This window comes from Magnolia sinica, chromosome 6, assembly GCF_029962835.1.
Source record: "Magnolia sinica isolate HGM2019 chromosome 6, MsV1, whole genome shotgun sequence".
Taxonomy (NCBI): Eukaryota; Viridiplantae; Streptophyta; class Magnoliopsida; order Magnoliales; family Magnoliaceae; genus Magnolia; species Magnolia sinica.
This window is the reverse complement of record NC_080578.1, coordinates 6,917,353-6,933,020: the sequence shown is the minus strand read 5'-3', so window position 1 is coordinate 6,933,020 and position 15,668 is coordinate 6,917,353. Positions and strand designations below refer to the sequence as shown.

At 39.3% G+C, this 15,668-nt stretch overlaps 1 protein-coding gene across 2 annotated transcripts; it reads left to right on the top strand.

Moving 5' to 3' along the window:
* The first annotated feature begins 4,016 nt into the window (after window positions 1–4,016).
* LOC131248109 (BOI-related E3 ubiquitin-protein ligase 1-like) lies at window positions 4,017–5,817 on the top strand. 2 transcript variants are annotated; one of them, XM_058248164.1, is made up of 4 exons: window positions 4,017–4,479; window positions 4,601–4,701; window positions 4,803–5,113; window positions 5,211–5,817. In XM_058248164.1, exons 1-4 carry the CDS (start codon window positions 4,433–4,435, stop codon window positions 5,736–5,738), a joined length of 987 nt encoding a protein of 328 aa, XP_058104147.1. In that variant the 5' UTR covers window positions 4,017–4,432; the 3' UTR covers window positions 5,739–5,817. The 2 variants fall into 2 exon arrangements, with proteins under 2 accessions (XP_058104147.1, XP_058104148.1); XM_058248165.1 differs by having other exon boundaries at window positions 4,024–4,479; window positions 4,806–5,113.
* The last annotated feature ends 9,851 nt before the right edge of the window (window positions 5,818–15,668 follow it).

The window sequence follows — 15,668 nt, the reverse complement described above, 5'->3', positions numbered from 1 at the left end:
CGGCGGGATTGGGATGGCCAGGCGTTGGGCTCGGCCTCATTCTTTTGGAACATAGTATTCTTTTGTAGTTTGGTTTGGGCAACGCCTTGTGCGACCCATTTATGTTTTGGACTTGTATATATATCAGACCTCTTTCATTTCAGCAGACTTACGTGTTCATGTTTCATATTCAGGGAATTTTCGGTTGCGCTACTCAAACAGATTTAATGCACATTAATGAAAACCTGAAAATAGTGACTCCCAGGAACTCGGGAGTTGAGCGGTTGCGCAACCCCCGATTTTCAAGGCGTTACACTTGGAGGAATTGATCAAGCGGTTAACAACGGGAGATCTGCGACATTGTGTTGTTTCTGTAGTTGGAATGGGTGGTCTCGGTAAGACCACTCTTACTAAGAAACTTTATAACACTGAGAGTGTTAAGAAACATTTTGATTCTCTTGCATGGGTCTCTGTATCACAAGAGTATGTTGTGACAGATCTTCTGCAGACCATCACAAAATGCTGTATGGCGCTGTCCAAAGAGATGGAGAAATGAGTGATGATGATCTGTGGGACAATATTTCCAAGTATCTGAATGACAAGAGATACTTATATATAAGCGTTAAGCATCGAATTCTGTTCCTTGTAATCAAGAGTTAAATTTCGTAGTAATTAGTAATTATATTAGGAGACTGAGATTTACATGCAATTATCTTCCATGTTTATTATTAATTGTATTTTTTTATCCTATAGTAGAAAAATAAGAGCATGCACATGAAAAAATGGAAGGTGAAAATGTTATTGCTTATAAGTAGCTTGGAATTATGAGAGAATTGTAGTCTCCTAGCCTGCATATATTCAGCGCTTAAAAGGAAAAGAAAGAAATGACCGAATTCAGTGCCCCTAAAGAAATGAGATTTGAGAAACTACCATTACATATCATTTTTGTTCTACATGAACTAAATCGTAACCATTTATTTTATATGATAAAAATAAGGACTTTAATCATCAACAACACTTATTTTTACACTTAGAAAATCCAAGCATGTAGAGGCACTATGTTGATTATATAAAATCTAATATGTCCATCAGGCCCTAATCTAGATTCTAGGGTTTGGGGCAAAGCATCACATTTCATATGGATTGGACCACAAGAGATAATGGAGATGGGATGACAATCATAAGTTTTATGTGAGGCCACCATGAGTGTACATTGTTCATTAAAGTCATTAATCAAGTGTAACTCATTGAGATGAAGCAAAATAAAAATAAAAATAAAAGTAATAATAATAATTGCCTGATTGAAATATAAGGTTGATGATAAATGGTTGTAATCGATGACAAATGGATGCACATGGGTGAAAAAGGTCCTTTGGTTGATGGTAAACGGTGATAATTGGACTCAATATGAAATGGAATACTATAAAGTCATGTGAATTGGAATCCTCTCAAAAGGAGGAGAATTGGATGCAAATGAAAAAATGGTCAAAATTTTGAAAGTGGGCCCACTTTATGGCACACCTATGGCTCAACATTTCCTTATTTTTAGCCAAAACATATATTTCAATGGGTTTATTATAAGTATTTTGTCAAATGTCACATATACTAATTAGAAAGTATTAAAATTGATTTACTTAGAGCTTGTTTGGCCCATAGGATTAAATGATATCAAATTGCACTAGATAAAATTAACACAATTATTGTATAATGATTGCATGTCTAGAAATACCATGGTATTTTGACCATCCAGTCCCCATGTTTGAGATCGGATTATTCCTCAGGCAAAAACATTGTATTAAGAAAAATCCCTATTTGGTGGACCCATGAATTGTAATCAATAAATCAGATACAATTGAAATCGATCGCTTGCACACATATACAACTCAAATGATACTTGTAAAAGAAGCATATAGATGGACCACATGGATAAAACACATGCATTAGTGTGGATCCCACAAATGTGGTGGATTTCAAAGTCCACGAGAAACAAGCATGGGACCAAATGCAATTCCAATCCACCCAATCCCACTCATTCCCATGGTCTCCAAACATCTGATGGAACTTTGCACACAACCAAATGCAATTCCATCCCTCTTAAGCCCACGTACCAAATAGGCCTTAATGCATTCTAGTTGATTATGATTATATGTATCCAAACACAACTATGGATTCCATTTTGCATCAATTACATTTACGGTGTATTTTAGATTCCAATGTATTCCAATTACAGGCATCCCCACGAATCCTACCGTTTATACTCTATAAACCTAGAAGTTTTAGGAGCAACTTCACATTGTTTCTATTAGTATGGCCCATCGTAGTTTTTCAATCATGATTATCTCTTATATATAATTAAAATAAGGCTCACCACCTAATCCGCCAACTGGATGTAAATATTAAACACAATGGGCCTCTATCAATCGATCTTGAATGTTTTGCGCAGCTATTTGATAAGGATTGCATCCAGCGAGACCTGGATACACTCTATCCAATACTGTGGGTATGGAAATGGTGCTACAAGGTCCACCTCATGGGAGCTTCCCATGAAATAGAGCTATGTGGACCTGACCATGACGTGTGATGGAAATCCACACCGTGCATTTACAAGGTACCCACTAGGTTGTGGGATGTGCTAAAAATTAGCCATATCCAAAACTTAGGTGGGCCATATCATTTGAAACCATGGAAAATCATGCCCAAGACATCTAAAAGCTAGCACTTGGTGAGGCCAATTGAATTTTGAAATGGCCTAAAATTTTTGGTGTGACTAATCATCCAAGTGGGACACATACAATGGATAGGCTGGATGTCTCAACCACATCTCATTAAGTCTTATATACAACCAGGAAGGTTTCAATGGGTGGGCATCCACTCTCAACTATTGTCTATTGTGTAGCCCACATAAGTCACAGATTGGCCTGATTTTTAGACCCGTGGCTCACAATGGAATGATGCATCAGATAAATGGAATGGAAGCCCCTCACAAATATATGAAGCAGAAGGAAAAAATTATCATTTGGTGGAGTGAATTTTTACATTTTCACTCAAAGCTTAACAATGCATAGGATGCTTTTTTATTGCCTTAGGGTACTTGATAGAATGCATCCAAAAAATATAATCAGTATCCATTGTCTACAATTACAATCCCAAAAATAATAAAAAGGTCGTATTCCAAATATATTCAATATTGGACCATTATATCAACAATGGTTCACATTTAACTTGAAGAAGATCATTTATCAGATGGTTAGTACTCATCCAATTAAAGAAAAATTTCATTGTTGGCCAATTAATGGAGGTGTCTATAGGATGGCCGGCTTGGATCATCATATAGATGTGCCACTTGAACGATACACGATCAAGAAAATAACATGCCCTGTTAGTTAGTATTGAAGGGCATTTTAGTACTTTCACACATGAGGGTAGAGGGCATTTTGGTAAAATTTCGATGGTTGGTTAAATGACATAACTTACAACCAAGCAATTAGGTTTGGAGGGGAGCGGTTCATCTCCCTTTCTTTCTCTGGCTCTTGACTATCGTATCAATTTTGCAGCATTTAAAAAATGGTGGTGACTCATCTTTCCTCATCTGCAGCATTGATGGACAACCATCAACACAATCTAACCGGTGGGTCACCATAAAATCACACCATCAAATGATATGAATTAAAGGAAAAATCAGATGTTTGGACCACTTGGATTACCTAACAAACATGCAACAATCACCGTCATTTTATAAATGTTGGAAAACTAACCCAAGTGCATGACCCATTTCTCTATTTATGTAGATAAAGGAAAAGGAAAGAAGAAAGGAAGGGGTCTGTTGCAAGTTTGAAACTTTGAAACCAAGAAAAAATAACAAAAATAAAAAAGAGAGAAGGGTTGGTTTTTTGGGAAGAGTCAAAGAAGTTATTAAAGGGTGTAAATTGTAAAGTTGGAAATATTGAAATTACTAAAAGACTCAAATTAAAAGAGGGAGGTGGGGTAAGGTGGAAGTATGGCTCGCATGCGGTGTATGGAAACAAACAGCAGCAGTAGCATCAAATGCATTGACATTCTCTATCTTATATTACTAATTAATTAATCTATTATTAAGTTTCTAATAAGAAACGCAAATCGCTTGTCTTTCTCATTCAAAAACAGCCAGCCACGGGTTGCCTTTGGACTCATTCGTTCTTTCTCTCTCTTTCTGGAAATCGATATGAGGGAAAAGTAAAGCAGGTGGTGAAAACAAGAGGCAGAGAAGAGATACAGAGAGAGAGAGAGAGAGAAGGGAGAGATTGGTGTGGTGTTTTAAAGGGGTTTTGGATTTTCCTTTTATATTTCTTCATTGCGGATTCCGCCTCTGATACATAAACGTCCTTTTAATTCCTTCTTATTCCCAAACTGTGACACATCTCTTCGCCGTTATCCTTCGCCACCTTTATCACAACTCGTCTATTCCTTATCTATAATGGCCGTTCAAGCTCAATACCCGTCTAACGTCTTACTCTTAAACAGGTCTCTCTCTCTCTCTCTCTCTCTCTCTCTCTCTCTCTCTCTCTGTTTATGTAAATTTCTGGGTTTTTTTATTTAAAAAAAAAATAAAAATTTTAACGATATCTGACGTGGGTTTTTGCAGAAACGGGCAGGATAGGAAGAACATGTTAGGAGGAGATTACTCGCTGCAAGGGCAAGCAGGGGGATTGCTTGATCAATCTCAGATGTTATTCAGCAGTGGAGGTGAGTTTGGGTCATCTCTCTCCCTCTCTCTCCTTCCTTTTTTTCTCTTTAGTTCGATTAGGGCGGGTGCTAACGTTCGCCCCGTGGCGTTTCATCTGTAGCAGGTGTTAATCCACGTAAGAGAGGAAGAGAAGCTGTCGCTGCTGGGGGAGCGACGCCTATCAATCTATTCGCATTGCAGCCTCCGCCTCATCCGACGCTTGTAAATCTCGCGCAGCTCCAGAACCAGCAACAGGCCGTGGTTTCTACAGGCCTGCGTTTGTCTTTCGAAGACCACCAGCAGCAACAACAACAGCAACAGCAAATGGGTCTTCTTCTTCCCTCATCCAATCTCTCCTCCGTCCTATCAGAAGACCTCTCAGCCCAAATCAAACGCCAGAGAGACGAAATCGATCAATTCCTACAAGCCCAGGTATTGGAAAACCCCAATCCTTTCTGGGTTTTCCCTTTCTTTGCCTTTCCTGCTCGTTCCCGATGTTAATTCGTCGAAAAAACGGTGCCTGGTGCAGGGAGACCAGCTGCGGCGCACGTTAGCAGAGAGGCGACAGAGGCACTACCGTGCGCTCCTGAGCGCAGCTGAGGAATCAGCCGCACGGAGGCTACGCGAGAAAGACGCCGACGTGGAGAAGGCCAGCCGGCGGAACGCCGAGCTGGAAGAGCGGGTGGCGCAGCTTAAGGCAGAGGCGCAGGTTTGGCAAGCAAGGGCAAGGGCGCAGGAAGCGACGGCCGCGTCTCTCCAATCACAGCTGCAACAGGCCATGATGGGAGGCGTAGGATTAGGTGCGCAGGATAGAAGAGAAGACGCAGGGTGCGCCGGAGGCGAACTGCCTGCGGACGACGCCGAGTCAGCCCACATCGACCCAGGCCGGGTCGTGTCATCCGTACCACCGTGTCGGACTTGCTGGAAGCGGGCGATGACGGTGGTGCTGCTCCCGTGTCGGCATCTCTGCGTCTGCACCAACTGCGACTCCGCCATCGACGTTTGCCCGATCTGCAACTCGGTCAGAAGTGCCAGCGTGGAAGTCTACCTGTCATAACTGATGGAAGCCGAAGAACAGAAAAAGAAAAAAGAAAAATAATTTAAATTTAATAAAAAGGTTATTTAAAAAAAAAAAATCGTCTAAATGCCGATAATTCTCGTCCTCGGCTCTTTCTTTTCTTTTTACAGTGTCGGGACCCGAACCTGTTACGGAAAGGGTGAAGAATATTTTTTTATTTTATTTATATTTAGGCATTGTAAATGGGTGTTGTCGTGTTTTCTACTATTTCTCCTCCTTTTTTTTTTTTTTTTTTTTTTTTTTGAAGGTTTTGAATTCAATTCATATATAAATTCTTTGATTTTGTTAATCGTCGTGACACTGGACTGCGCATGGTGCGCACTTCGCATTCCTGATTTTATGTTTTTTTAAAGAAATGCTCCGGTGCTCTTAGAGCGCTATAAGTAATAGTCTCTCTAGTTGCTTTGGTTCACTTGGACAGTCCAATCGATCGATCCGAACCGTTCACTGGATTCATAATACATTTCATGTAGTACCATGAAAGAATCACACTGATCGAGTGATCTGATCCATTACTACTTTGGCTGATTTTCTGTAGCCATCCCTTTACCAAGCTATGGATGGATGCTTTTGGTTGCCTAAGAAAAGTGATTCTTTAGAATCATAAGCTAGCGCTGATGATCCCTAATAGATAGATGGTTTTGACCGTTCGTGTTTGAATCATTTGATCGAATGGTTAATATTGTTAGAATAGGGTGATGTTTTTATGGTAGAGTAGGAAATATGCTTTGGACCTAATTAACGGTTTAGATCAATGGATTAGACCGTCTAAGTCTCCCAATGCAGCTAGGAGCACTATAACTTACAGTGCACTGATACACTGAAGCATTTCTCTTTTATTTTTATTGTTTTATTTTTCTGCTAATGCTGACGTGTTATTGGACGTGGCAGGGCGATGGATCAATCGGGACCGTTGATCTAATTGCCCATAATGTGGATGGAAGACGGTTGAAAGCGCACATAGATCGAATGATCCTAACCATCTGATGAGTGGCCCTTGGAGCGACGATGGAAACAAAAATGGTCAATGATCGTCGTTGAGTATGGGAAGCGGAAGAGAAATGATGGATGGGCCAGTCTGACATTTGCAATTTCAGGAACGTGGTTCATACAGAGGCCAGTAGATGGACGGCCGGTATTGGATCTGACGTGGACACGAGCACTGTGGGGAAATGGGCTCTACCATGGTGTCTCTACCGTACAACCTCCATTTCTTTTTTATAGCGTCCTCGTGTGAGTCCAGTCCTGACCGTTGATCTGAGGTGCCCTACATTGGATGCAGGATGCAGTAGCTTTGCAAGATTGAAGATCTAACCGTCCGATCTGTTGAATGTGGACCGTTGTTGTATTTCTCCCGTCAAAGATTGAGATCCTCCAATGTGGTAGATTTTCTGGCCATCTATCGTCGGGTCTGTTCATCAGGTGGTCCCCACCATGAATGTCCCACTCTCTGTGGTTCCCTTCCCATGAACTTCTAACCGTCACAAACGCTTTTCTATCATCCGTTTGTGGGCATCCGGTTGGATGGTTAAGATTCTCCGATCAATGATTTATACGGGCTTATCTGTGGTGGGCCAGTACAGAAAATATTACCGATAATGGACTGTAGAGCACACGTGCGAGTTGCTAGTCCTCGAGAAATGCTCAAAACCTCTCCCAACCTCAAGAACACTTACACGTGTGTGAGAACCAATATCGTGGGCCCTGCTATTAGTGGGCCATATCCTCTACAACCATTCTTTTGGGGATCCCAGTGGGACACATCAGATTGATTGATGAAAAGAAATAAATGGCATTTACCAACACTAAAGGCAGACAATGGGCTTAATAGAGACTGGGGCCCCGGAGATCTATAGATTTGGGCCTTTAATTCCAGGACCATGGGCTGTCTTTCTTATATTGGGGCCCACTTAAACATGGGCCTTGGCCCAATCAGATTTTCACCAATGTATTTATGCTTGTAGTTAGCTTTATTATATGAGTGATGGGATGAGGTCCAGTCCACCTGATTTTTGTCCTCCCACTACACTTGTCATCTGTATATGATGATCACAACCTTTCTTCTTCTGGGCCCATTATGAATGATAAATGTCACAGTTATCTGACAATCTTAACCATTAAAATTTTAAAATTTAAAAAAAAAAGAAAAGAAAAGAAAAGAAAAAAGCAATGAAATCTGATCATGGATTTTTTAGGCATTTTTTTTTTTTAATGGTTAGATTTACCCGATCATTTGTGATTTTTCGTCGGTGGTTCGCTTATGGATCCATGTGGTGAATGAGTGGTTGGGATCATGATGCACTTGAAAATCCAGGTGGGCCAGGTCTCCTCACATTATTAAGAACCCGATAAGGCGTGCACGACCATTTTGACTGTGCACGAGTCTAATCACCTTTTCATCATGATTGCATATTGATGAGATTTTGGGTCCTCCATAATTCACCTAGCAAAGCAGATGTGGCCCACCAAATATAGTTCACTGCAATCAGATTCTAGCTTATTCATATCTTTATCTTTGAGTCACTAGATTTCCATCAATCCTAGCCTATCAATGGGCTGGGCTGGCCCATCTCATTTTTGGGGCCTATCCCATTATAGGCCTGTCTTGGACTGAAATATTGGACCCAAAACTTCAGCCTGTTTATTAATTGGGCTAGGCTGGTCTGTGTTTAAGAGCCGGTTTTGGCCTTCAATGGCATTTTTGTCGTACATCTTGCATGGTTGGGCGCACCTAATTAACGACTGAGATCTTGCACAAACGTGGGCAAGTGGGCTGGGTTTAGGACGTATGTAATTAACGGTTTTGATGCTTGTAACCGTCTGATATGACTCATTCGAGTTGTTCTGACTCAGTCGGACCAACGAGTCACCCCTGACTTGGGCAAGTTGCAACTTGACTCAGGGTTGAACAAGTTAGGTCAAGTCACTGAGTCATTTAACCATAATTCTGATCTCAGCTACTGGACCATGGTTCAGTTATGGCAATGCCGAGAAGACCGACGGTTCCAATCATATGGACCCTTTCTTCAGGTAACCCCCATTTGACCTTGAGTCGCGAGAATATATATAAGGGAAAACAGCTCCTAGTTATGAAGGAAATTTGGTACCGCATAGAAAGTTCACTCATGATCGTCTTATCATTGTGTTATCCAATCCATTGATTTGAAGGCCCTAATCATGGATAGACCACGCCCTCAATATCTTTCAAATTGGAAGATCTAAGCTATCTAATCTATGGACTTTTTTCTTAGTTGAATGTCGGTTGTTTGTGTATTTCTTCTTAACCATATCCATATGTTTAACTAAAAGGCATAGCATGTAGTCGTTTGACAAGAAATTTTTTTCTTTTTTTGGGCATGATGCATTTATAATGGAACTAAAACCATCTGCTTACATGGCAGAAGCAAAATAAATTATATCGAATTTAGTTCTAGGTATACATAAATTAATATAAACTTAAAATAAGTCGTACCATACCTTTTATGGAGAACAAAAGATAAGAGACACTTATGTTTTTTTTTTGAGTTAGCTTGCTAGTACACACCCATGTCAGTACACACACTCCATGTTAGCCACCCCTGCTAGGGATCGATACCAAGAGATAAGAGACACTTATGTTACTCTCTTGTAGAGGTGGGCATCGAGCCGACTCGAGTCGAGGTGGGCCAAGCTTGGCTCGGCTTGTCCATGTTGTACTCAAGTTCGAGCTCGAGCTCGGTCTCAAGTTCAACATTGAAGCTTGGCTTGTTTGCCAAAGCTGTCGAGTCGAGTTCGAGTTGAGCTAGTGGTTCAAGTCGAGTCGAGTTTACCTCGAGTTGAGCTCGAGCTTGTTGGGTGAGAGAGTAATGGTTTCTATTCATGATCCTCCTCCATTGATTCAGGAGAGAAACTAACTAAAAAAATTTTAAAGATACATTTTACATGACGCTCCAAGTGAAATTCATTTTTTGTTTGGCCCAGCAACTAAAACAGGGTGTAGTCCATTTTTCAACAGTCCAAAAAATTCATCTATGTGGGCCCTATGATAGAAGAACCAAGGGCCAAAAGCATCCTCAATTATATGTTCTGAATTACCTATCATCAAGGCCATACTTTCCAATGGATAGTATTTTGAACAGACCTGGGACCACAAAAAAGTAGGACCCACTTGTATTGTTGCTGCCCAGACAAAAGCGCAGTTTCCGCTACCTTGCAGATGATTTGAGGATTTGTAGCTCACAACATATTTAGAAAGGATATGTCTATCCATGTGAGTGCTCCATACAATATACCATTTTGGATTCAAGATATCGTCAACACCGACATCAAACTCTTCGTTGTTGGGGTGAAAGCAAGAGATCCCACTTCAACTTTCTCCGCATTCCCCACAACTTTAATATGTTTATTAATCGAACCGAGTCGAGCTCGAGTTCGAGGTTCGAGTTGAAATGCCCCCTAGTCGAACTCAACTCGAGCTTCAAATAATTAGCTTGACTTGGCCTGAATCGGCCATTTAACCCGAGTCAATCAGAGCTGACTCGAGCCAAGTCGAGCGAGTTTTTCGAGCTAGCTTGACGCGTAAACAGCCCTACTCTCTTGCTTCTTCTTTTCTCAAATAAGTTACCTTTCTACTCTTATGTATTTACAGACTCATAAGATACTTATTTTGTCTCTTCTTTTACTGTCAAACAAATCACCTTTCTACTCAATGAATCAATGAAGCTTTTTTATAGTACGAAACTTTATAAAAATTTCAAATCTATTCTTATATATTTATAGACTTATAAGCCCTTGTCACTAAGCTTTTCTTGTTAAGGGGATTTTTATAAGGTAATTCTTGTACATTAATTAAATTGAAAGCAACACCCCACAATCTATATAAGAACTTTGATAGAGTCAAATCCATCTAAGTTTAGACGTTTTCATGTATAAACCCAATGGATATATGTAATCATTATATCTCATACTATCATATGAATATCATTTTATGTATCATATTAAGGCTCATTGTTTTAGGCCTACCATATCCAACTATCATAATTGATCATTTAAAATAAATACGAACTATTGATTTTATAAAGCAATGCATATGATATTTTTAAAATTAATTATTTAATAAAATATTTTACAAAACTAGTTTCGTGGATTATATTGATCAATCATTCAAATTCCTGATATAAGGTTAAACCCGTAAGAATAGTAAATTCTTTGGTGAGAATTCTAACATTCATGAGAATAAGGTCAAGCACCCAACTCACCACGATTTTCTTAAGAGGCTCGCATATTGATGAATCAAAACCATCAATCAAATCCCCATTCCAACCCTAGGTAACCATCAATGGTATAGATCACCAAATCATGGGCCTCACTAAACTCCATGCACAATAGTGAAGTCCCTCACTAATAGAGATTGAAGAATATCAAAACCCAAGGTAAAAGAAAGTCATGAAAAGATTAGGAAACTGCTTCAATGGTGTGAACAAGAATAACCTGAAACCTGAAGCTTAATTATAATAATACATATTGTTGCACGCTAAATAAAGAGACCGCTGTCAATGACTTTTCTTTTATGAAAATATTGTAAAATTCACATATTTGCCCATCTTTAATCGTCGAAATCTGCACTTGTGGATCATCCCAGCAGTGGATGCATCGGGTCGGCCCACCGCGTGGATGGACTCACCTAGAAAAATCAAGTGTGTTATATTCATAAACAGCCTAATGTTGGGATAAATTGTCGGCGGTCACATTAGTCAACTGAGTCAACACGCTGTAAGACCCGCCAATCTAGTAGGCGTCGCTGTCTGCACATGTGGCAACCATCTGATCGAGATTGGGCCCATGGCTTAGATCAGAGCCATCTTTCTAGAAGTACTCCAAAGCACTCTTCTAGAAAGAAAACAACTCCAATAAAATATCCACAACTTGCATTAAGCATTGTAAGAAATACCTCCAAGATTTTGAAAATCTCACTATGTTTTGGTCCGCTAATTGATCATTGCAATGTTTTAAATAAATAAAAAAATCCCATAGGTTTTATAATTTTTCATAATTTCATAAGATTTTAATGCAGGATTAATTTAAGAGATTAGAATATTTCATTTAACACTATACTAGAGGTTATAGGGCGAGGTTTAAAAAGAGAGGAGAGACTGAGAGATGGATTTCAGTAATGCGCTACATGTAATATGAGAGAATAATGCTTAATGGTTGGTGACCCATCCTTGCTTTTTCATAGTATTGTGGCTCACTCAAATTTTGTAAGTATTTTATTGTTGTTTTTACCTTCTAACTTGAGCTCATATAATGACTGTAAGAAGTAGATGTCACGTACAAAGAAGAGTTGCATAAGCTAGCAACTTGAATGAAAGAATTGACATGACAAAATACTATTATTTGAAGGGATGATTGCATCGTTTTATCCGCTTAAAATCAAAAGATTGGACTTTCCCTTGAAAATACTTCCTAAGGTAACATTAGCCATATGCCACTCATGATGCATGTTAGAGAGATATTTAAAATTTTTAAATTATTTATTAATTTATAGAAATATTTTAAAATAAAATTGTCCTATAATATCCCAAGAATAATGTTAAAATCTGAAAATCTCTGAGGAATTTCCATCTTTGGTTGGGTCATTAAAGTGTTGAAAAATATCGCAAAGAAACAATTCAACCCATATCTCAAGTCCTAAGGCTAAATTCTTTCACAGTACATCCCACATATAACCTTTTTATATTTATTTTACATTTTTCAACGTGGCACCATCTCCGAAGTTAAATACACTGGGTCAAAAAAATTTAAAGAAAATTTTGAAAGAAATGTTTTTACAAAAAATTTAAAATAGTAAAATAGCATTTAAAATTACAACAATGTGTATAGTAAAACGGAACTGACAGTAAGTGTCTTTAAACCTTTCATTAACTCACTTGAAGATTGATCTGAACCGTTCATCATCAGCCTGTGTCCAGGTACCTAGATTTGAAATGTGGATCCTGCCCTTGGCCGCCCAAGAACCACCCAATAATATTGCCAGCTCTAATTTTCAGCTTGTACCAAAATGGAGATGAGGAAGGTCGACCTTAACTTCTACGGCTCAGCTTCAACAGCAGTACGGTCCACTCAATTCTCAATAAGATTTTATCTGATTAGCCCTCAATGAATCTTGCCTACTGAACCATTGAGAGAATAGACAGGAAATTGATGAAACTTCAAATGATTTTTTTTTATTTTTTGGTGATTCTGTTTTTCATCCACATGGTTTTGGAGGAAATCCAGTTGCATCCAACTATCAGATATTGACCAGTCGCACGTATGTTGTATTTTTGGTCGTTCCACCGGCCATATAAGCAATTTTCATGGACGCCAATTTTCTGCCGGAAGTTGGAAGCTAGGTGGGACCCACTGATGTTTGTGAGAAATCCAACCCGTTCATCCGTTTTTAAAGCTCATTTTAGGATATGAGACCAAAATTGAGACGGATGCAAAACTCAGGTGGCCACATGACAAGAAAATGTGGGGGAGGGAAGTGACTACAGTTGAAACCTTAACAGTGACCTTGATGTTTATATGCCATCCAAACCGTTCATAAGGTCTTTCCCACTGGGATGAACTGAATACATTAAATATTAGCCTGATACAAAACTTATGTGGCCCCATGCATATTTCAATGGTGGGCACTCAATCCCCACTGTTTTGTGTCGTGTGGCCCATTTGAGTTGTGGATCCACTTCATTTTTGGTCTCATGTCCTGACATTAGCTGAAAAAACGGATGGACGGGGTAGATTTCTTATAAACAACACAAAGTGCCTCCTAGCTTCCAATTATCATAAACATGAAAGTCTTTGAGGTTTTCCTACCAGACTTCCTCAATAAAAGTGTTAAAAAGACATATTCGCCTTCACATCCTTTGGTATTTATTATACCTTGATACAAGCGAGTGGGCCTATAAAAGATTTGATGGGATCAACGTTAATCTACGTTTGTGATCGACATTATCTGTCCATTTCGCTAGCTTGTTTTAAGCCATCAACCTAAAATACTAGGAAGATAATAGTCCAATATGGGTACTTCCACACGAAATTGTGGTGATTGAATGCCCACCGTTATAAACTTATTGCGAACCAGTAAAAAAATTTCCCTTCATTTAGGTGCCTACTAATAGGTTGGATGACAAATCAATATCACTGTGGGCCTTGGGAAGTTTTTAATGGAGCGTGTTCAATGACCAGTGTTTTGTGTGGTGTGGTCCACCCGAGATATGGATCTACTTCAATTTTGGCTCGTGCCATAAGATGAGCTGGCAAAACCAGTGGACGGCATGGATATAACACATACATCACGGCAGGGCCCACAGATTTTTCAGCACCTACACTTGAGGGGGTCAGTAGTCTCAGTTGTGCATGACCACTGTTTTATTTGCTATAGTTTACTTTGAGAGAAGACAGAAAATTGATGGATATGACCTAGATCATGGATTCTCAGTTGTCCCACTTGATGAACGGCCTAGATCATGGATATGACCTCTTTTACTATAATAAACATGGACCAACTATTTTATATCCATTGCCTGGATGGTTAAGATCATCACACTGATGTGGTTTATAAAGGGGCAATCATAAGTAGGCCCCACATGTTTGGTTTTAATAATCCAATCCTATGAGATTTCATAGCGACTTGTTTCCTATCTCTTAAAATGTAAATTTCATTAGCCAACCAAACAATAAATCTAGAAAATCATGAATTTGACAAGAAAAACCTCAAACAACTAATTAGCTAATTAATGAACTAATGATTTCATAAAGACATCAATTAATGAACTCAAATTCATAAATTGACTAGTTTTATGCATTTAAACGGGCCCTTAACTTTCATGGCATCAGATGAATGGTTATGATTCCCTAATGCTAGATTGTGAAATGCATACATATGCAATTTTATCAAGTAAAAAACCACAAAGCGGAGGGAGAATCGGCCACGTATCTTGTGCCACATTGGAACGGTGATGCACGGGCTCAGTCTCCTCACTTGACCTTGAAGATGAATGGCTCTGATTGTTGCTCCCACATCCATGCATGCATGCATCCTTGGCTCACCTTCTCTCCAATTCTCTCTCAGTGTAGTCTCATTTGTTTTTCTAGCTAGGTTGGAGAGGGCCAAGAGCCTCTCTCATTCATAGGATTTTGTACCATTCCCATTAGAAACCAAGTCCCACAAGGACCTTGCACACATTAGTTTTCCTTTTAGTGAATTTTCCTGTGTAATCTGGCTTTGTAAATTAGAGCCCAAGATTCCAAAAAACCTAAACAATATGCACATCCATGCGTGTGGGTCACCAATCATGAGAGGTGATAACAGAGAGAGAGAGAGAGAGAGAGAGAGAGAGAGAGAGAGAGAGGCTTTAGCTGACGCGGCTCAACTCGACAAACAGGTTTGTTGATAGTTCCCACCTGTGGGTCACCAGATATCTCTCCGGTGAACAATCCTAACCCTTCGCCAATGTCCTGAAAACAGACAGCTAAGAAGAAAATACAACGATGGTTCATATTCCTTGGGGAGAAGGCCAAAGATTGGATGGCTATGATATCCAAATCCGCAAGATTGTCCATGTTGGAGACCATCATATCAACATTTTGTGTAACTAAGAAATGGGCCCCACTTGTACAAACTCACAAGGGCATTGAGTACTGCACTACTCATCTAGTGTAATGATGACTAGTATTTGAGCCATCTAGTCAAAGAAACTGTTTCTGATCGTATGGTTTTGTTGCTTTTGAGATAAGTTGATGAAGAACAAACAACTAATGGTAGATTTCATGTTTTAAGATATTTCTGGAAGAGTAACAGATTTCTAATCAATTTAGAGCGATTTTCAAAGTAAAAGAGGCTAAATATGTTTTCTTTCATTCACAATCAAGAGGGAATGAATA

Excerpts from the sequence above, each read along its gene's own strand:
- LOC131248109 (XM_058248164.1), top strand. The coding sequence starts at position 4,433 with ATGGCCGTTCAAGCTCAATACCCGTCTAACGTCTTACTCTTAAACAG. Across the intron at positions 4,702-4,802 it reads GATGTTATTCAGCAGTGGAG|CAGGTGTTAATCCACGTAAG; the intron begins GTGAGTTTGGGT and ends TTTCATCTGTAG. Across the intron at positions 5,114-5,210 it reads ATCAATTCCTACAAGCCCAG|GGAGACCAGCTGCGGCGCAC; the intron begins GTATTGGAAAAC and ends TGCCTGGTGCAG.